The sequence below is a fragment of the Perognathus longimembris genome, chromosome 6 (genome assembly GCF_023159225.1).
Source record: "Perognathus longimembris pacificus isolate PPM17 chromosome 6, ASM2315922v1, whole genome shotgun sequence".
Lineage (NCBI taxonomy): Eukaryota > Metazoa > Chordata > Mammalia > Rodentia > Heteromyidae > Perognathus > Perognathus longimembris.
The window spans coordinates 69,996,865-70,017,862 of record NC_063166.1 but is presented as its reverse complement, the minus strand read 5'-3'; the positions used below and the strand labels follow the sequence as shown (position 1 = coordinate 70,017,862).

At 45.9% G+C, this 20,998-nt stretch overlaps 1 protein-coding gene across 1 annotated transcript; it reads right to left on the bottom strand.

Moving 5' to 3' along the window:
• Positions 1-211: 211 nt before the first annotated feature.
• On the bottom strand, positions 212-18,751 carry Aar2 (AAR2 splicing factor). The gene is made up of 5 exons (XM_048349398.1): positions 18,675-18,751; positions 18,262-18,359; positions 13,170-13,982; positions 8,428-8,657; positions 212-666 (listed from the first exon to the last, which is right to left on the bottom strand). Exons 1-5 carry the CDS (start codon positions 18,749-18,751, stop codon positions 499-501), a joined length of 1,386 nt encoding a protein of 461 aa, XP_048205355.1. The 3' UTR covers positions 212-498.
• Positions 18,752-20,998: the final 2,247 nt, after the last annotated feature.

Sequence of the window (20,998 nt, the reverse complement as noted above, 5' to 3'; positions counted from 1 at the left end):
CAGAGCTGACCATTTGTCAGATTCAACCCACTGTCTTCCTGAGGGCTTATGGGCTGTTTTCTGTCATGGACACCCACTCAATGGGCAGGTGCAAGCTCTAGCTCTGCCCTCCACGACCCCATACTTAACTAAAATATTGACCAACTAACTTCAGACTCCAGGGCATCTTGGTTTTTTAAGTCGTCCTATGGAATAAGTGACCAGGAGTCTCGGGCTTGGGTTCCATTTTTATCAGCAGGAATCAGGCTACCAAGGCAGGTCTCATCTGGGCTTCTGAAATTCAGTCAGGTCAGCATCAGAGCCAGGCTGATGAGGAACCCACAAATGTGCCTTCAGGACAGGCACAGCCTTGGCAATGCAGGAACTTGTTTACTGATGGAGAGAAATTTGGCTCCACGTGTGCTGGCAGGATCTGTGGTCCCAGCAGAGGTTAGGGTAAGTGGAGAGGCCTGGCTGTAGCTGCACAGGAAGGGGTTTCTCATGGCCCGAACACCCCAGTCAGCTGATTTCCACCCCCTCAGGGAGCTCCACCACCACTGGGGCACAGTCCTCAGGCTCCGAGGCAAAATCCCACCGAAACTTCTTGGTCAGGTGGGCCTGGAACTTTTCCGCTTTCTTCCTCAGGGTGGCGTCCACAGCAATGCTACAGGCAGAGGAAAAGAAAACCTACAAAGAACAGAGGGGAAGTCACTCCTGAGAACAGAGAGGCCAAGAAAGTTGTGGAAATTTCCTCCTGGTGTTCAACTAGCTTGGGTGCTGGATCAGCTGCTTCTGGCATAAACTCAGACACCTGCTGTGTCCCCCAAACCACAAAAGAAGGCCCAAACCCAGCTGAGACACTGGAACAGGACTGGAATGGAAAATTACTGTGCTGGGCAGAGAAGCCCCACAGAGCGAAGAGCCAGTGGGGCCACCACCACAACCCTAGCCCGGGGGGTGGGGGTGATGGACGGACAGGGGAATCCATGAGGTGCCTGGGCAGTCACGGAGGAAGAGACAGCAGCTCTACTAGCTGGGAACTAAGAAAGCTTTGGAGGGTGGCACGTAAGCCCTTGTACCCTGTAAGGTCCCAGGGCCCCTGCCAATGAGACTGAATTGCTGCTCTAATCTTCTAATTGGGCTAGAGATGCCAGTTTGAGGGCTTTATCCCCTTACATATACACCTTAAAAGCTATCTTTGATGTTCTTTTTAGGGTGTATGTGTGCTGGTTGTGGGGCTTGAACCCAGGGCCTGGGCGCCATCCCTGAACTTCTTTTGCTCAAGGTTAGCACTCTACCACTTGAGCCACAGCTCCACTTCCGGCTTTTTTGGTGATTAATTGGAGAAAAGAGTCCCATGTACCTTCCTGCCCAGGCTGACTTTGAACTATGATCCTCAGATCTCAGCCTCCTGAGTAGCTAGCTAGTTACAGGTGTGAGCCACCAGCACCTGGCTGTCCTTTATTTGGATGTTCTCATATATTGTTTCATCTAATACAAACCTAGACCGAGGGACAGAACAGCACATCTGAAACACATTCCAGATTGTCCTAGTTCCCAATTCATTCTAAGAATAACAGCACTGAAGAAGTTACACAGAGGATCCTTGGTGTGCTCTGGGAAAACACGCCAGAACGTGTGTTTTAAGGACACAGACAGGGGCTGAGAGGAGTTAAATGAATGCATTAAAGTTATACAGAAAGGAAGGAACAGGTTTTCCCAGACTGCCACCCATTATCCTACAGGCCTGCCAGGCAAGACACAGGGCAGGAGCAGCTCTTCAGCTTACCTGTAAACCACAGGAAGGCTTAGGTTGCATGGAGGGACCCTGGCGAAGGCAAACAGGTTTCCTGCAGCAGAGGAATCCATGCACATTGCCCCTCCCACCCACCTCTCTGTGGTGCTAGTGTTGGTCGGAGGAGGGAGGCACAGGCTCACTTGCAGGGGCTGTGTGGAGCCATTCTGTTGGAGCAGTAGCAGTGGCAGGAGGGGCAAAGAGAGAAAGAGTGGGTATACAGAGTTAAGCTTCATTAACTGGAAATCGATTAAATATAGGAATGCAGCCATAATAGAATGCCAGATCAATAACTAATTAGAGGGGCTGTGTGATCTTGGTGGCAAAAGGGTGGTGGGACAGCCAGGCAGCAGACCCCCCCCCAAAAAACAAAAACAAAAAAACAACAACAAACTTCCTCGGGTACCTTTTCTTACTAAACTGTACTAATCTCTCTACAATCCTGCTCCAATCATGATGAGCAGCTCTCCAAACTTGTTCCTCTGCGCACACATGCCTTTCCTTCTGCTTTAACACCTTTCCACCTCTTGCTTTCTCCTCCATCACCTAGCCGATTTCTACCAGTGACTCAGGCTCAGCTCAGCCATCACCTCCTCGGGGCGGTCTTCTCAGACAGGGTGGGACAGGCACTCCTCTGAGCTTCCCCTCCGCCAGGGTGATCTGGCCTGTGTCCTCATCCTCAGGCAGGTAAGAATCACTGTGGGCTGAGCTCACCCAGGAAAGAAGAGCAACTCAAGGCAGTCACTCCCACTCTTCTGGTAGTCTGACCTAACATGTTTAATCAACAGAAGACTGAAGAGAGCTATAGGTCAAGGGAAATCTATTTTTTGTTCATTTGCACAGTGCCTGCCACTAAATAGCTGCTCAATAGTTGTGTGATGGCGCTGGGAGGAGAGGTGTACCTCAGGTAATGCTGCTGGCTTGGGGCACCCTTGCAACAAGCCCTTTTAAGGCCCAGGATGAAATGAACCTCTGTTCCTCTACTCCGCACTCAGACCTCCCTACAGACTTCATACTGTGCGGGTACCATGTGGCCTGTGCCACAGGGAAGCGGTCCTCACTGACAAGGCGTCGGCCAGGGCCCACAGGAGGCCCACTGAGTGGGTAGAAACAAGGCAGAGGCTTGCCCTGTACTTTGTAATGGCTGGAGGAGAAAGCCTGGGACAAGTCAGATTCACAGTCATCACTCAACCTCCCCACCCACTTCTCCAGTGTGCCTGAGTGTAAAGTCAACCAGAGGCAGGTCCAAAAGAAGCATTGGGTCTAAAAAATCAGGCTTCTAATTTGAGAAGTGTTTTGTCTTCTTAAAAGTACTTGTCAACTAAGTCTTTACTACAAACCTGACAGGTAGGACAGCAAATTACTACTCCCATTGTACAGACAAGGACACTGGGCGTGCCGCACCACACAGGCAGAAAGGCTGAGCAAGCGCCAGTCCAAGAGGACTATCTCTGTTTCATCTACATATTTCATTTCCATCGCCGCTCTGTGGGTGCCTGTAAGTACTTGTGGAGCTGTGACCACTGGAGGCCTCTAGAAGCCAGGGCACACGCCAGGGTGGATTTTTTTTTTAATTAATTAATTTCATCAGGGTGCAATTTGTACATGCATTCAACCACTCTTAGTGTTTAATTCATTTGGACAAATGTACATAGCCACGGGACCATCATCTGATAGACATGTTCAGTGTTTCTTTTGGAATCCAAGGTCACCACCACGAGGCTCTGGAGCACCCTGCCGCTATCCTTTGGCATGGAACCCTCCTCCCCTCATTCCCAGGCCCAGGGATCTATTCAGCTATTTTTGGCTCTCTTTTACAAAGTTGATAATTTTTAAAGTAATTCAAGAAAGCTCTTTAAAGATTTGTACTCAAGCAATAATTTATTCTGATTATTTTATTTTCAGGATAATTTTATGCCTTCTTTAGAAATTTTAGTAATGATCTGGCTATTTTATTCACTAAGGTGAAATCAAGTAAACATTTTCTAACATTGCTGAGAAATGAATCATCTTAATTTCCGCAGATGAATCCTCGATATTTCAAAAAATACTTCTGAAGAAGGATGAGCACATTTGGCAAACACATTGATCCAAAATAAAAAGCATACCTACTGGTGTTTTTCTTCAAATATTAAAAAAGTACCAATTATTAAGTCTATTATAAAAATTTTAATGACTCGTTATAAATGCTTTTTATAAAAGCTTTTGTTTTTTCTTTTTAAAATGAGTAAGATTAGCTTGAAAAATTAAAAATACCCAGGTTGGGTCACTAAGTATCTCTATCTCATCCTATTTTTTGGTTAGATCAAAAGAAGAAACATTTCCATTTTTTTAATACCCAAATGGTTATCTGACTTAGAATGAAACTGGTCAGAAGTAGGCCACTTTATTACCTCTGGTAACAGAAAGTGGTATTAAAAGCAAGATGATCACTTCCCAGTGCTAACTAACCAGATAGGTGGTAAGCAGACGGCCAGGGCTTGTGGGAATCATGTCTTCTGAGGTCAGTTTAGAGAATCTGGGTTGGTTCATCTGGAGCTCCAGTCAGATGGGGCAGCCCATCCAGCTTAAGAATCCAAAGCTCAGCCCTGCATTCACTAGCTCGGTGATTACAGACAAAATAAGGCAACATCTCTGAGCCTCTTTCCTTATCTGTTGAGTGGGATTATATACGCAATTTCCCACACTGCTGAGAAGGCTAAAATAGAAAATGCACACTGAACACATATACGCCATAGATGATGGCAAAAGATAGGTAAATTCATCTTAGTTTGTGCTATGATAAAATAGCACATATGATACTGTTAGAGTCAACTTTTTCCTTAAAGTTAGAGATGGACACTAGTATCTAGAATACTGACATAAAGCTAGAAAGCACCTATGGTCTGCAGTGGCTAGCAAAGAAACCAAGTTATATGACTACAGGAGTAAATGCTATGTAATCAGCAGTAAGAATGCTTTTTTTCCCTTTTTTTCTTTTTTGGTTGGTCCTGGGGCTTGAACTAAGGGTCTGGGAACTATCCCTGAGCCTCTCTGTGCCCAAGGCTAGCGCTCTGCCACTTGAACCACAGCGTTACTTCTAGCTTTTTTGAGTAGCTTATTGGCCATAGAAGTCTCACAGACTGTTCTGCCCGGACTAGCTTCAAACTGTGATCTTCATATCTCTGCCTCCTGAATAGCTAGAATTATAGGCATTAGCCACTGGCACCTAGCTAACAGTAGGAATTCTTATTCTGTACATAACTCTTTCTAACATACTATTAAATTCAGATTATCCTGTCACAGGCTTTAAACAAATTATGATCATTTAAGTTACTTTAAGTAGAAAAAAATCTATGCATTTATAAAATAAAGAGTTTTTATTCCAGCTAAACCCAAAGAATTTGTAAATATCAGTGACTCTACTCAAAAGCACCCCATATAGGAAAGCTGAAAACCAAACCAAACCAAAAAAAAAGGCCAAAGCCATTACAGGGCTGGTTTTCCCCATGTGAATACAACTGTCCTTAATATCTTTAAGTGCTTGCCCATACAAACACAAAGCCCATTCCAAAGGCAGCAGCCATTTTCACTCCTCAGTAAGGAAGCCAGTTGCACTTTCTTGACTACCTGGGGCGGGACTGGATTCTCTCTATAAGATGGCATCATGTGGCTCTCCATTTTAAAACAACAACAAAAAAACCTTTATAATATCCTTGTCCACACTGTCTTTTGACATCTCAGTCATCCCTTGAGCTCATGGTCAAATGCCTCCCTTGACATAAGGCCAGTCCTGAATGCCCTCGAATCAACCAGTCAAAATCTATCAGTGCTCCTCAGTGCTCCCTCTTCAGTGCTCCTAATATCCTTTGATCAGGCTTCACTATTTATACTTAGCATACTCACACTGCCACAAGAACTATAAAATCTTGCCATCTAAAAACAACCAATAACATAAAGTGCAATAAGCTAGCCCTTAACAAGATGTTGAAAATAACTAGGTAAACAAATAATTGGTCTGGTGTATAAAGAGCCCACAGCTCAATGGGAGAGGCAGGGAGACACTTAATTCCAGGAAGCAAAACTGTTCAATATGCTAGTGATGTGTACAAAGCAGGTAAGAGAAAAGAGGGGGGCATGAAACAGCGTAGTGGTGTGCGACCTGACCCTGCCAGGGACCAGTGACGTCGCTCAATGGGAAGAACAAGGGGAGGGTAAGAGCCAGGACACAAGAGGCCTTACGACCAAGTCCTAAGCAATGAGGAGCCAAAGAGAACGGGGAATGGGTGAGAGCCACATTGGATGGGCTAAGAACCTAAGTGCGGAGGAGGCTAACAAATTCTGATGCCATGTAGGGAGGCTGAGAGGCCAGGGCAATGGTGCAGGGACCGTGCTGCCACACCTAAGTGCTCTCTGGAGTTATTTAGTTAATTCATTTATTCACATCCCCCCCCCCCCCAAGGTCAGGGCCTCTGCCTGACTTGCTCACAGTTACATTCCCACTTCTGTAACACTGCCTTGCATACAGCTGGTGCTTAGTCAACACAAATCCCTTGAGGGCAGGAACCCTAAGTAACTCTACATGCACTCCTCAACACTTTCAGAATACTACATGAATGATACTCAACTCTTGTTGATGTATTTTTTTTTTAAGACATGAGTTCTTAATTCTTCTAAACATAGTATCAAATTTTCTTGGTGAAAAACTCAAGGAGAATTTTTCTAACCACAAGCCTTGCACAACCCATCTGAGCACCTAAAAATCTGGTTGGGTCCTTTCTGCTTTTTAAATCACTGCTGGTAACAAAGCCTCAGCAAAGAGTGCTCAGGACAATGGCCGGGACAGCCACAGTGTGGCAGCCTCCACTCCCGCCCACTCCCTGCACCAGGGGGGCACGCCCCTCCCTCTGGCTGCAGCCTTGGACTGAGGGGCTCAGCAGGTTATGTGTCTCACACTACCCCACAACCCACAAACAGTAACTTTGTGGAGGGGTCCCACTGAGGAAGAATGAGGAGATTAAGTTTGTTCAATCAAGAACCAATTAAAGGGTACTTTTATAATTCTTCTGGATTATGCCGTGTTCAAGTCATTAGCTGATAGATCATCACCGCAATCTGCACAAGTCCTTCCAGTTCCTGAGTTTCCAGCCAACTGCCTACTCAAAGGGACTCTTCCAACAGCAAGTTTGTTTTAGAAAAGTGCTCTGCACTTCAGAGAAACAGGCCACTGGTGGTGTCTCCACCCATGTCCGTCAGGAATCCTTCCCAGGAGGTTCCTGTATTCAGTACTCGGGTTCCTATATTCAGTACTCGGGGCATCAGCACATGCAGTCAAGTCTCAGGGCTGCGTACACTTAACCGACTGTGAGTTTAAGTAAATGACTTAACTTTCCTGAGTCTGCTTTCCCATTTGTAAATCGGGAATAATCTGCTCTTGAGGACTCATATAGCTGGTGATGACAGTGTGTGAATGCGAGCATTATTTACTGCGTGCCAGTGGGGGGAAGAGAGGGGGAGAGGAAGGGAAGGGCTTGAGGAGGCGCACTGCAGGGAGCAGGCCTCTGGGGTCTCACACAGGCAGAGAAAATGACAAGATGTGAGTGACAGAGGCTGTCCCAGTACAGAAAGGGAACCAATCTGTTTGCAAAGGGAGGAAATAGCACAAGATGAAGAATCTAAGTTGTTTGAAGCTTCTTCCCTAATTACCACTCATAATGAAAATTTAATTGCTAAGTTAAAAGTAAATTTCACTTTTTCTGTCAGAGAATCTCTGTAGAAACTGGCACATTTTGTTTGAACAGGAAATCAAAGTTACTTTAATGCTTAAATGAGATCTAAGGAGCTGCAGATGTTTCGGTGGGAATAACAAGCTTCAAAACTCTGCTCTACTGGGTTGTAGCAGCTCATGGGGAGAGGGGGATGAGGGGGAGAAGTGAATAAGAGGGAGAGGGAGAGAGACGGAGAGAGAGGCAAGAGAAAGAGAAAGGGAGAGAGAGGGAGGGAGAGAGAGGCGAGAGAAAGAGAAAGAGGGAAAGAGAGAGAGGCTGCTTTGAGCTGAGGCTCTGGCTTGGATGTTGTCTGTCCCCCCAGGGTTCATGTACTGGAAGTTTCTTCCCCAGGGTGGTGATGTGAAGAGGTGGGGACTGGTGGGCGGTCCTTAGAACACTGGGCTGGGCGGTGCCCCTGTAGAGGATTAATGTGGTTCTCACAGGACCTCTCTTAGCTCTACAAGGATGGGTGGAGGTGTGCCCTAGACTCTCTGGCTTCCTGTATGGCTATGCTCTTCCTCCTGCAAAGATGCTCCTGGTGCTAGCCAAAGGCCAAACTGATGAGTCCACCTGACTTTGGACTTTCAGCCTCCAGAACCATGAAATGACTTTTCATTAATAGTCTGTCTGGTATTTCATTATGGTCATGAAAAAGTGACAGTACAACTGAGTAACCCAAAGAAATAGAAGAGATTCAAATTCCAAGTATCCCAATACATGGCTGTCTGGGGAAAAGGGGGAAAAGGGAGGAAAGGGGGTCCTCAAAAGAGGCTTCTTGATATAGAGGAGCTTTCAACAGAGGAGAGAGCCAGGAAACACCTCAAGATTAGGAACTGCAATCAAGAAACCTCTCAAACCGTTGCTGTCATTGTGACCCACAAGTGTGTCAGCCAGCAGAAGGCTCACCTGTAAGGTGCTGGTGAGGAAGTTGTCCTGAGAAACGATGTCCACGAAGAAGTCAGCAGGGATCTCGCCAAGCTGGTGGTAGAGGATGGAGATAAGGTTGATGTAGAGTTCGTGGTGCTTCACCATAGCTGCTTCTGACCGGCACAGAAGGTTCAGGAGCCGCTTCCAGTGCTCAAATGCCTCATACACATTGCCCAGGAGGAAGCACACAAAGGCAAACTGGAGTTCACCTGCAAGACACAGAGGCACCATGATGCTAAAGGCAAGGACTTCCAGTGGACTTGTCCTACATGGTTCCACCGACCTCAGCAATGGGAATGCCTGTCCTTGTCACTGTAGCAGAGCCTGGCACGGATTTTGTACCTAGCAGGTGCTCAGTTCATGTTTGCTGAACTGCTATCAATTCAAGCTGTGGAGGCTCAAACTATGGCTGTGGATTTATGTAAAATCAGCCTGCAGAAGAGTGAGTCCTAGTACTGGACTGGCACTCTACAAAACCCAGCTGTTCATCAGAATTACTGGAGAAGCTTGTTAAAAGTAGAAGCTTGCTTCAGTCTTAGAGGTCTGGGATGAGGAGAGATGATGGTTTGAGGATTTGTAATCCTAATAAGCTCCCTAGGCAATTCGTTGGAGATGACCTGGCTTCAAGGTCGAGGAAACACTGCATTATACCGCCACACAGCCCTCAGCCCAACTCCCCAGCGAGACCAGGGAAGGTGGTATTGACCCCCTTCTATAGAGGAGGTCAGGGGCTTGCTCACCACTGCATATCTAATGCTTTGCAAGGTGAACAATGGGAAGGCAGAACAACTCCCTGCTGGGTAGGAACACTCCTGGAGCCTCTCAGAACAGGAAAATTCATGCGTTCTTATTTCAGGGCTAGCTCGCCAGCCAGCTTATTTTTGTTTATTTAATCACAGGACTCTGTGATTTAATCTCTATGAGCAGCCTGGGGGCTAAGAACCTGGGCTCTGGAGCCAAACTGCCTGGATTCAAATCTTAGCTCTACCACTTAGCAGCTGTGTGACCTTGAGCAAGTTGTGTAATGAATTTATGCTTCCATTTCCTTATTTGAGAGTTGTACAGAGAAGATTAGAGAACTGATATACAGCATGTAAAGCATTTAGAATAATACCTGGCACAAAACAGCACTGAAAAAATATTAGTTACAATTTCACTGGATGCTTGTCTTAGGTAACAAGAAAACCTGATGGTTCAGAAGCCACAATTCACTGGACAACCAACTAGGTCTCAGCCTGCTATAGATATGCTAGGGCTGACCACAGACATTCTCTCTGGCTTCAAAAGCAGCTATAAATTCAATGAAATGTACTGACATGTGAGCCATAAAAAGAATGGATTAGCACAGCACCAAATATCTCCTTAAATACATGGCATTTGATCTGTCACCACCAGGGAGCTGGGAAAACTAGTTCTCCGTTCCCAAACTTGTGGAACCAAGCCTGATTTGTGAGAATAGTTACCTGGCCCACGCATGTTAGACATCTGACCCATCGTTTCAAAATACAGTCCAGCTTTCTTTCCAAAGGAATTACTTCTCCAGAAATGAGTTTCAGAAACAAAATAGTAATTAAAATTTGTGCACTTCTGACCTTGTCTAAAATTAAATTATGCTATGAGAAATAATTTCAAGGAGCCGTTACATAGATTCAGGTATTGGTGAATCCAGGGTCTCTTGAGCTTGACCCCAAGCTCAGATTCAATTTTAAACATGAGTTTCAAGTGTTACTTAAAACAGTATATAATCCATGGAGATTCGCCTTTTAAAACATATCTTGTAACAGGACAGACATGATGGCTCATTCCTGTAATCCTCCTTACTCTGGAGGTAGATTTAGGAAGATCCTGGTTTGAGGACAGCCCAGGTAAAAGGTTGGTGAGACCCTCAACTCAATTAACCAGATGGGCATGGTGGAACAAACCTATCACCCCAGCTAAGCAGGTGGCCACAGGCCTCCTGCCAGTCTCAGCAAAAATTCTACCTGAAAAATAACTAAAGCAAGAAGAGTTAGGAGTGTACAGGGATGTGCAGGGGTATGGCTTTGCAAGCGTGAGGCCCTGTGTTCAAACCCTAGTTCTTACACAAAGCAAAGAAGGAGAGCAAAGGAAAAGAAAAGGTCCCTAAGCCCCTAGTATCATCAGCTAAGCCAGTGATTATTTTTTAAAGTCTTATATTCAAATTTCTCACCAATCTTCCAATAGGAAACTATACAAATTGCTTGGACAACTACATTAAAAAAAACAAAACCACCAAAACAAAACAAAACCCAACAGTTGTTAAAAAGGTGACAAATGTTTGCTGTCTCTAATATTAAAGAAATATGAATAAAAATGAGATGGCATCTGGCTAGGAAACCATGTCTGCTGCGATGAAAGGGCCTCTACCAGACAGCAAGGATGCAAAGCCTTCTGGCAACACAACCCAATCCAACTGTAACCCTCAATGTCTGCACCAGTACACTCAAGGATGTTCATGGTATCTGTAACAGGGAAAAGCAGGCACCTCTTCAAGGCCAGGAAAATTGGTCTAGTAACTGAAAATGCTAAACAGCCACTAACAAGGGGGTGACCATTTACTGACACAGACATGTTTATATTAGAGCAGACTATAAAATAATAAACTTTAGTCCTGGTTTTATAAAAGTCATATACACAACTGGAAACATAATTATATCCTTAAAAGATTAAAATAGAAAAGGCCGAAACGCATATAAATAGAAAAAAAAGAAAAGCAAATACACTAAACTGTAAAAATGGTTATATCTAGGTAATAGGATATGAAGTGAATTTTATTTTTCTTTTCCCCCTATGATGAATATATTTTATAACAAGAAGGAAAGAAAAAACAACAACAAAAACTATGACAATTAAAATAAAAATCACTGTGCGGGTCTAAGCAGTAGAGATCAACACCTTAGGAAACTCAGGGCTTGTAAGCAGATGGCAGGAATACAATCTGGCCAGAGGATCAGGAGTCCTGGGCTCAGGTCTCGGTTCAACCACTCTGTTGGCCAAAGCCTCTCCTTCTACAGTACTGGCCACAGTCAATGGCTCCCTACACAGACTTACCTGGGATGCTTGATTATTACAGGATAGTCAGCCAGCCAAATTGCTGGAGCCCCGGGGCTGGGGATATGGCCTAGTGGCAAGAGTGCTTGCCTTGTATACATGAAGCCCTGGGTTCAATTCCCCAGCACCACATATACAGAAAATGGCCAAAAGTGGCTCTGTGGCTCAAGTGGCAGAGTGCTAGCCTTGAGCAAAAAAAGAACCCAGGGACAGTGGCTCAGGCTCTGAGTCCAAGCCCCAGGACTGGCAGAAAAAAAAAAAAGTGTGTCCTATAAATATGTACAAATATCAAGTGTCAACTTAAAAAAACAACAACAAATTGCTGGAGCCCCCACGCCAGATCTCTTGACTCAAAACCTCTAGGATGGGCTGGGAGTCCAAGCCCCAGGACTGGCAAAAAAGAAAAAAAGAACAACCCTCTAGGATAAGAGTAAAAACACACCTGTATCATCTTTTTTTTTTTTTTGACAAGAATGAGCCTTTAATCAGTCTTAAATGGAGTTTATAACACTCAGAGATAAAGGCTTGTTAATAAACACAATAGCAAATGGACATCTGATTGGTATGAGGCATTATCCTGTACACATATTTCTTGTGTCTCTTCAGTGCATAGCATTTTACACAGAGCACTACTGCACAGCACATGAGTGTCTGAAGAGGCTGAATCAGAGAAAGGCTGGTTAACAGACTCATATATATATATATTCATTCTATATGAAAACTTTTGAACTGGCAGGTAAAAGGCGACTCTGTCGAGCACTACAGTTAAAGCCCCCACTTTAGAGCACAGTTCCACCCCTCCGTCTGCATGCACAACACATTAACAGTATTTAAAGGTAAACGAGGCACTTTGTGGCAACCACAGCCATCCATCATTAGGAATATATTGCACAAATTTTTGAGAACTAAACATGTAACTTGTACCCTACTTTTATTTTTTATTTTTTATTTTTTATTTATTTATTTTTTTGGCCAGTCCTGGGCCTTGGACTCAGGGCCTGAGCACCGTCCCTGGCTTCTTCCCGCTCAAGGCTAGCACTCCGCCACTTGAGCCACAGCGCCGCTTCTGGCCGTTTTCCGTATATGTGGTGCTGGGGAATCGAACCTAGGGCCTCGTGTATCCGAGGCAGGCACTCTTGCCACTAGGCTATATCCCCAGCCCCCTACTTTTATTTTTTAAAGCTGAAACATTTGATGCTGCCAGTAAACTCCACTTCAATCTATAACCTGTGCCACAGCAAAGAAAGGTGATGCTATTTATTCAACTACCCTTTTATAATTATGGCAAAACAAAAAGTCCAAGAGGATCACAGAGGGCTGGGATGGTAGAGGGCCCAACTTAAGCTTTCTTAAAAGTGATGCCTTCAAGAACTTCAGACACATAAGCTGTTGCACATCCAAAAAGCCTAAGAAAACATTCCAGAAGCTTGGGAGAGATTACCTACAGACTGCACTTCAGGCTAATTATGAATAGTGTCATAAATAAAGTTTTAACTAATACATGTATCTTTAATGAGTATAATGAATAATTCTACCTCCTATCAGGTTTAGGAAACTAGTCAATTAGATACCCAAGATGTAGTCCCTCTTCTAACACACTCCTGTTAGCATCGTTCCCTTGGCCCGCTCTCAAGAGCCTTGCTCCTCCTCACCGAGCACATCCTGGGGGCTGCCTGGGAACTGCTTGCTGAGCACGGTCTCTAGGGCGTAGCTCAGGTCCATGCTGTGTCTGGTTATCTCTGCTGGGGTGGCTCCGGCTGGGAACATTTGAGTGGGCAACTCTGAGAAGCGGATCTCTGTCCCAGCTTGGGGCTTCATTTCAGGCAGGCGGGCCAAACCCTCTTGGTAGGTTTTGCACTCAGTGCCACAGTGGGGTAGATTCTGCCCCACCCGGTCTTTGGTATGCTTCATGGAGAGTACAGGCAGCACATCTGAGAAGGCACAGATCTGCCGGCTCTCAGGTTGCAACTTCTCCACGGTGGCCTCGCTGATGAAGTTAGTGAGTGAGATCCATTTCCGGAGTGTACCATATGGGTAAGGTCCCAAAAACTGGTCCAGCTCTGGCAGATTGGCCCTCATGGCTTCTACCTCAGCTTCTGGTGCTGGGGACAAATCTATCTCTTCCCGGATGGCGTTCCAGCGCAGGACTGTCAGCCCTCGCTGCTGCAGGTGGAGGAAGAAGCCCATCCGAGGGCCCACCTCTCTGGGATTGGCCTTGTCCACGGAGCTGTAGTGGAGGAAATGGACACCTGGTGGGATCATCTTCACCCCTCGGAACTTGGGCCCCACTTCCCAGGAGTTGTAGTCAATGCCAAACTCTGTTCCCCGGGGCATATTCAGAATGACCACAGTGGCCCCTTCAAAGAAGAGCTGCTTCGCCAGCTCAGGATCCATCTGCATGGCAGCCACAGCACGAGTTGTGGGGAACCGAAGGGAGAACCCTCCTTGCTGGCCTTCTAGAACAGCTGCAGAAAAAACAACAACAACAAACAAGCGTTAAGCAGACCTTGGGGAAAAGTGCTTCATTTGCTGAGCATCCTGTGTGTGAGAGAAACTCAACTGACCCCTTCATAGCCCTCCAAAACTGAACTGACCCCTTCCCTTACTCTTTCATGGCAACCCTTTTCTACAGAAGAGGAAAATCAGGACCAGAGAAAAGACTTTTGTGTTTTGGTTTTTTGGGTTGATTTTTTTTTTGGGGGGGGGGAGGGGTGTCAGTCTGGGTTCTTGAACTTAGGGCCCGGGCGCTGTCCCTCAGCTTTTTCACTCAAGGTTAGTGCTCAACCACTTTGAGCCATAGCACTACTTCTGGGTTGTTTGTTTTGTTTTGTTTTGTTTTTTGTTTTTGGTAGTTAATTGGAGACAAGTCTCACAGACTTTCCTACCTGGGCTGGCTTTAAACTGCGATCCTCAAACCTCAGCCTCCTGAGTAGCTAGGATGATAGGAGTGAGCCACCAGTGCCCAGCTGTGTTTTGGTTTAAAGAACAAAAATATTCCTCAGCCAGAAAGCCAAAGAAGAGTGGTTAGGTCTGAGGTCATATGTGAGCCCAAATTAAAGTCTGGGTTCTGGTGTCACAGGCCTGTGCTCTTTTCATTGCCCAATCTTGTTATCTGCTCTCAGCTGTGTCTCTCACGACAGACAAAAGGGTAGAAAACCCTCATAACCATGTCATGGTCATCTTAAGCTATAATTCTGCCCCAAATCTGTTGCTAGAGGAATCCCAGATGACTTGGAAAGGATGATTAAATCATGTTCTAACTGTATATTCAATTTTCCATCAGCATCTAAAATTTGCAAAAGGTTGAGCAGTGGAGAGCTTTTCAACCATTCTTTAAAAAAAAATCTTTCTGTGCTGAAGACTGAACCCACGCTACATCCCCAGGCCCTCACCTTTCACTCATAAAAAGCAAGCTCCAGAGAGTAAAGGAACTTCCTGATGTGCCACCATCAGCTGCAGGTCTGGTTACTATGGATTCCGATGACAGAATTGGTCCTAAGCTAAGCATTTGCAGAAGCAAAAACTGTAAAATGCTTATTTTGTCAGCCTCTGAACTTCCTATGAGAGCACAATGACAGAAAACTCTCTACAAGCAGGTACTATCTCTCTGGTTTTTTTTTTTTTTTTTTTTGGTCAGTCCTGGGCCTTGGACTCAGGGCCTGAGCACTGTCCCTGGCTTCCTTTTGCTCAAGGCTAGCACTCTGCCACTTGAGCCACAGCGCCACTTCTGGCCGTTTTCTGTATATGTGGTGCTGGGGAATCGAACCCAGGGCCTCATGTATACGAGGCAAGCACTCTTGCCACTAGGCCATATCCCCAGCCCCAAATCAAATTTTTTTTTTTTTTTTGCCAGTCCTGGGGCTTGGACTCAGGGCCTGAGCACTGTCCCTGGCTTCTTTTGCTCAAGGCTAGCACTCTGCCACCTGAGCCACAGCGCCCCTTCTGGCCATTTTCCGCATATGTGGTGCTGGGGAATTGAACCCAGGGCCTCATGTATACGAGGCAAGCACTCTTGCCACTAGGCCATATCCCCAGCCCTCTCTGTGGTATTTTTATGAATGGTTGTAACATGAACTAATTCAAACCAATTATGTCACCTTTGAATCCTAAATCATCTACCAATTCAATTTCACAAATGTTCATTAAGTATCTGCACTGTGCCAGGATCTTTGCTGGGCCCCCCAAAGAAACATCCAGAGTAAATATCTGCCTGCTGGCACACACTTATCATCCCAGGTACATGGGAAGCATAAAAAGGAGGATTGTAGACCAAAAAAGAATAGTGAAAGCAAAAAGGGCTAGGGCTCAAAGGCTGAAAAAAATCACAAGCAGAAAAATCTGCTGTTTAATTTTGTTTACACATACACATGCTGGTCCTGGGGGCTTGAACTTAGGCCTGGGTGCTGTCCTTGAGCTCCTTTTTGCTCAAGGCTGGTGCTCTACCACTTGAGCCACAGTTCTACTTCCAGCTTTTTTCACAGCAGTTCATTGAAGAGTTTCATCAGCCAGGAGAGCGGGTGGCTCATGCCTGTAACCCTAGCTACTCAGGAGACTGAGATCTGAGATCACAATTTGAAGCCAGATTGGCAGTAAAGTCTGAGACTCAATCTCCAATTAATCACCAGAAAACCAGAAGTGGCACTGTGGCTCCAAGTGGTAGAGTGCTATCCCTGAGTGAAAAGCTCAGGGACAGTGCTCAAGCCATGAGTTCAAGCCCCACAACCGACAACACAGTCTCATCGACTTTCCTGCCCAGGCTGGCTTTGAACTGTGACACTCAAATATCAGCCTCCTGAGTAGTTAGGATTACAGACATGAGACACCAGTGCCTGGCATTATCTCTCACATTTTAACCAACCAACCAAACCCCAAAGAGTAGGAAGATCAATCTTTTTACAAAAATCCCATAGAATATTTTATTATTTGTACCTAAAAAACACTACAAATGATTCTCATTTTAATCAATCTTTTTCTCAAGCTGTACACCACAACCTATTAATGGGTAAAAACAATTACTTTAGAACATTTGCACCAGCATTATATTTTAAGTAAAAAGAATTGAATACATCAAAAGTATTGTAAGGGTATTTTTTGTAGTTTTGTGTGTTTGTATGTCCACTTGGCCAGGACAAAGCATGTTTGTCACAGTAGATTAGTCAAAAAAGTTTAAAAGGAGCCAGGTGCCAGTGGCTCACACCTGTAATTTTACTCAGGAGGCTGATATCTGAGGGCCACGGTTTGAAGCCAGCCTGGGCAGGAAAGTCCATGAGAAAGAATCTTATCTCTAATTAATCACAGAAAAAGCTGGACATGGTGCTGTGGCTGAAGTGCTAGCCTTGAGAAAAAGGAGCTCAGGGGAGCTCCTAGTCCCAGAGTTCAAGCCCCGGGACCAGCCCCCCCCCCCCCAAAAAAAAAAAAACGAAAAGTTTAAAATGCTCTTTACCTGATTTATTGAACTGTAACCCTGCTTGTACATCATTTTTATAATAAAAAATGCTAAAAATGATTTAAGAAAGTTTGAAAGGCACTGCTTGACTTATTTGTATCTTCCTCTTCCTATGTATGGTCTAGAGTTCAGAAAGTACTTAGTATTTGTAGAATGAGCAGAAATTCCACTTAGTTACTGCTCATCTAGCCATCTTCCCTGCGGCATGTGAGTGCTCCTTAGTGATAAGGATAATGTTCCCTTCCTTCTAATTCTGCCATCCTTCGGTTCTCTTCATTGTATCTCCAGCAGCTGGCACACAAGCCTGGCACAGAGCAGAGGCTGGGAAAGGTGTATTGAGTATACACAGTACTCTGCAGCCTACTGTGAGTTCCTCACAGTCCCCGTATACTACAAGTCCCACCTATCTCGATTAACTCTCCTCCCTTACACACAGTGCTAGCTTGACCTTTCAATCCTTTCTCTCCAATAGCCCAAAGGGCCATTTCAAAACGCCAATCTCATACAGCCCCCATTCATCTGCCTTCTTAGGATGCCTCTAGCGTAACCACAAAGCCTGAGCCACAAAGCCTGGATGGTCCGGGGCTAAGTAACCACTCCAGGCTCCCCACAACAATCTCTTCCAGATTAAATCGGAGTACATTCTCCCCAGCACACGGGGTCAAATCATTTTTTTTTCTGATCCCAGCTCAATTTTCAATTCCACGGCCAAGCTTCCTTGACCCTGGGGGTAGATCGGGGGCTGTGATTACTCTTGGGTGCTTTGAGCCTCTCCACGAGCAATCACACGGTTGTGATTTTGAGAGCTGTCATCCCCACATGACTGGAGTCCCTCGATATCCATAGCACCTGCGGGATGCCTAAGGCACATTTACTTATTAAAATACAATAGCCGTGGTGTAGAAGAGGAATCAAGGCTCGTTTCTGGGGAGACTTCACCCCCCTCTCCGAGCCGCGCAGAGAGGAGAGGAGAGGAGAGTAAAACCGGTACAAACTAAGTTTCCTAAGCTGTACACTTAAGGGAGAAGCAGTGACTCCGCGCACACAAGGAACCTGACCCCACGACGACGGCGTCACCGGCGACGGCGACGGCCCGCAGAGAAAGGCCTCGACGATACCCTCTCTCCCCACCACCCCCTCGGCCCACGGCCCACCCCCGGCTCGCGGGGGCCCACCGCGGCCTCGCTCGCCGCATCCCGCGGGCCCGCTTCGTGAGGAGCAGCGGCCTGACCACGCCGACGACGGAATCAGACGAGAGAAAGCGACGGAAAACGCAGAGGTGCGGGGACGGCACTCACCTTGCCCCGCTTCCCGCTCCCGAGCCGCGGAGACGTACCGGAAGTCCGGCTGTTTGGGCGCCGGGCGGGAGCGACGGGCAAAACGGTCCGGCAGAGCGCTCGGTCACAGAAGGAAAGGTCCGGGCCCGCAGGTTCCGCCCGGTCGCATCGTGCATTTTAACTACGCCTAGGTTTTCGCTTCGCCGCCTGAAAGGTGGGATGACAACTTTTATGATCAAACGGTGCAGAATAGGTCCACTGCTTTGGTCTTAAGAAGCCAAGATCATGGAAGCATGGTCCAGGTCATGGCTACCCTACTAGCTCCCACACCTAAGATTCTCTCCAGCCAATCTGCCAGAGCTGGTCCAGTGCCACCCAGGCTCCGCTTCGTAGTTAGTCACACTGAGCTCTAGGGGAGAGCCTCGGAAACTCACGCCTCAGCCCAGAGAGAACCGGCCTCAGCCACAGTGGCAGCCACTACATCAGCCACTCTGGTCTGGTTGGGGGTCATCAGGTGTCCCTGAAAGCCTAGCCTGACCTCTCTGGTTGAGGGAGGAAATTTGCCTGTCTTCCTCTGCACTGTTTCCTCGGCTTCTAGTACAAAGCTATTTCAAAACATACGTTATGCACTTAATAGTGATACGAATCTGGCATTGGTGAGCGGCTTCTATTCATGATTTGCTAGGTGGTCATATGCTTTGGGTTCCTCTAAAGAAGCAGCGTGGGTGGGGCACCCATGGCTCACGCCGTGTACTCCCCGCTACTCAGGAGGCTGAGATCTGAGGATGGCCGTTCAGAGACTGCCTGGGCAGGAAAAGTACATGACACTCTATCTTCAACTGACTACCAGAAGCTGGAAGTGGAGCTGTGGCTCAAAGTGGTGGAGTGAAAGAGCTCAAGGACAGCCCTTGGCCCCGGAGTTCAAGCCCCAGAGCCCCCCCCCACCAAAAAAACACAGAAAAAGAATTAAAAAGCAGTAAGTAGGAGACATATCTTAAGCAATTCATTGCCAAGGAATTGGTTTATGTGATAGTGAAGTCTGACTATATAACACCAAAATCCTATGGCAAACTACCTGGATATTATTTCAAATCCTTACACTAATCCTTAGTATTCTCAGTCTACAAGAGAAAAAACTGAAGTGCCAGACTGGTCAAGTTGGGATGCAAGACATAGTCGAATAGTTGAACTGTCTGTTCTTGTCCCCGTGTTCCTGTTTTTTAGCTTGTCTGTCACACTTCCTGAGTGACATCTAGACACATCAATGTGTCTCAGTAACAAGTCATCTCTTAAGAGGTTGCAGACTAGGCTGGGCACTGCAATCATGGGTAATCACAGTGGGCTCCTGCAGGGCTAACCAGAAGTGACCTCTGCAGTGAAGCACATCAATCTCAGCCTGTCCTGTCAGTCCCATCTCCTGCTTGATGTAGCTCAGCTTCCCACTTCCAATTTTAGTCTCATAGCTCCCTGTTACAGATGAGGTCACTATCCCCTCAGAGATTCCAGAACACTTAACACTGGACATAAGAGCTGAAGCATGATGACCCAGGAATCCCTGCTTTTTGGTTTGCAATCTTAATCCAAATCAGGGTTTCTCATCCTTGGTATATTTGGGGCCAGCTAATTCTTTGTTGTAGATAGCTGTCCTACATATAAGAGGATGTTGTAGAAACCCTGGGCTGTAGCCTCACATGCCGGTAGCACCCCTCAGTTGGGACAACAGACATATCCAGGCAGTGCTCAATGATCCACCCCCCGCCCCCACCTCCAATCCTAGTTCAGAAACAGTGATGTAAATGAACCAATCATTCCCAAGAAGCAGTGGCTGGCTATACACAGGAACACAGGACCCTGAGTTGGGTAGGAACCTAGTGTTTACAAACCAAGTGCTATTCCAGAATCTCAGCGGTGACAGATCATTAAAGGAAACCTAGAGGGATAATTCTGGGAAAGATTCACAAAGCACCTCACAGCAATTATCGTTAACAATAATGAGAATCTGGAGATGGCTGGAGAATTTATTTTTCACCACATAGCTTTGCATTATTTAGTAAACTACCTTTACAAGAAAATTGAATAGTATTTAGTATCTGAGCAAATGAGGAAATGCTCTGGATAAAAGTATTTATAGCCAGGTGCTGATGGCTCACACCTGTATTCCTAGCTACTGAGGAGGCTGAGATCAGAGGATCACAGTTCAAAGATTTTCCTGCAAGCCAGAAGTGGAGCTAGGACTCAAGAAGTTCAGGGATAGCACCTAGATCCTGAGTTCAAGTCTCAGGACTGGCTTTAAAAAAGTATTTTAAAAAGTACTTAAAATTGTAGGTACAAGATAGTCTCAACTGGGGCTAGGAATATGGCCTAGTGGTAAAGTGCTTGCCTCATATACATGAAGCCCTGGGTTTGATTCTTCAGCACCACATACATAGAAAAAAGCCGGAAGCGGTGCTGTGGCTCAAGTGATAGAGTGCTAGCCTTGAGCAAAAAGAAGCCAGGGACAGTGCTCAGGCCCTGAGTTCAAGCCCCAGGACTGGCAAAAGAAAAACAAAACAAGATAGTCTCAATTGAAAAACAAAATACATATGTGTGGAATAAAAGACTCATGGTTTGCTTTGGGCAATATAGAAAGGTAGCTTAGGGCAAGTTACTGGTAGACTAAAAGGGAAAGGTAGCACGTATACTTCAGGTGGTCCAAGGAATGAGTCTACATTTTATATGTTTTTTGCTTTTGTTTTGTCTGTTGTGGGGCTTGAACTCT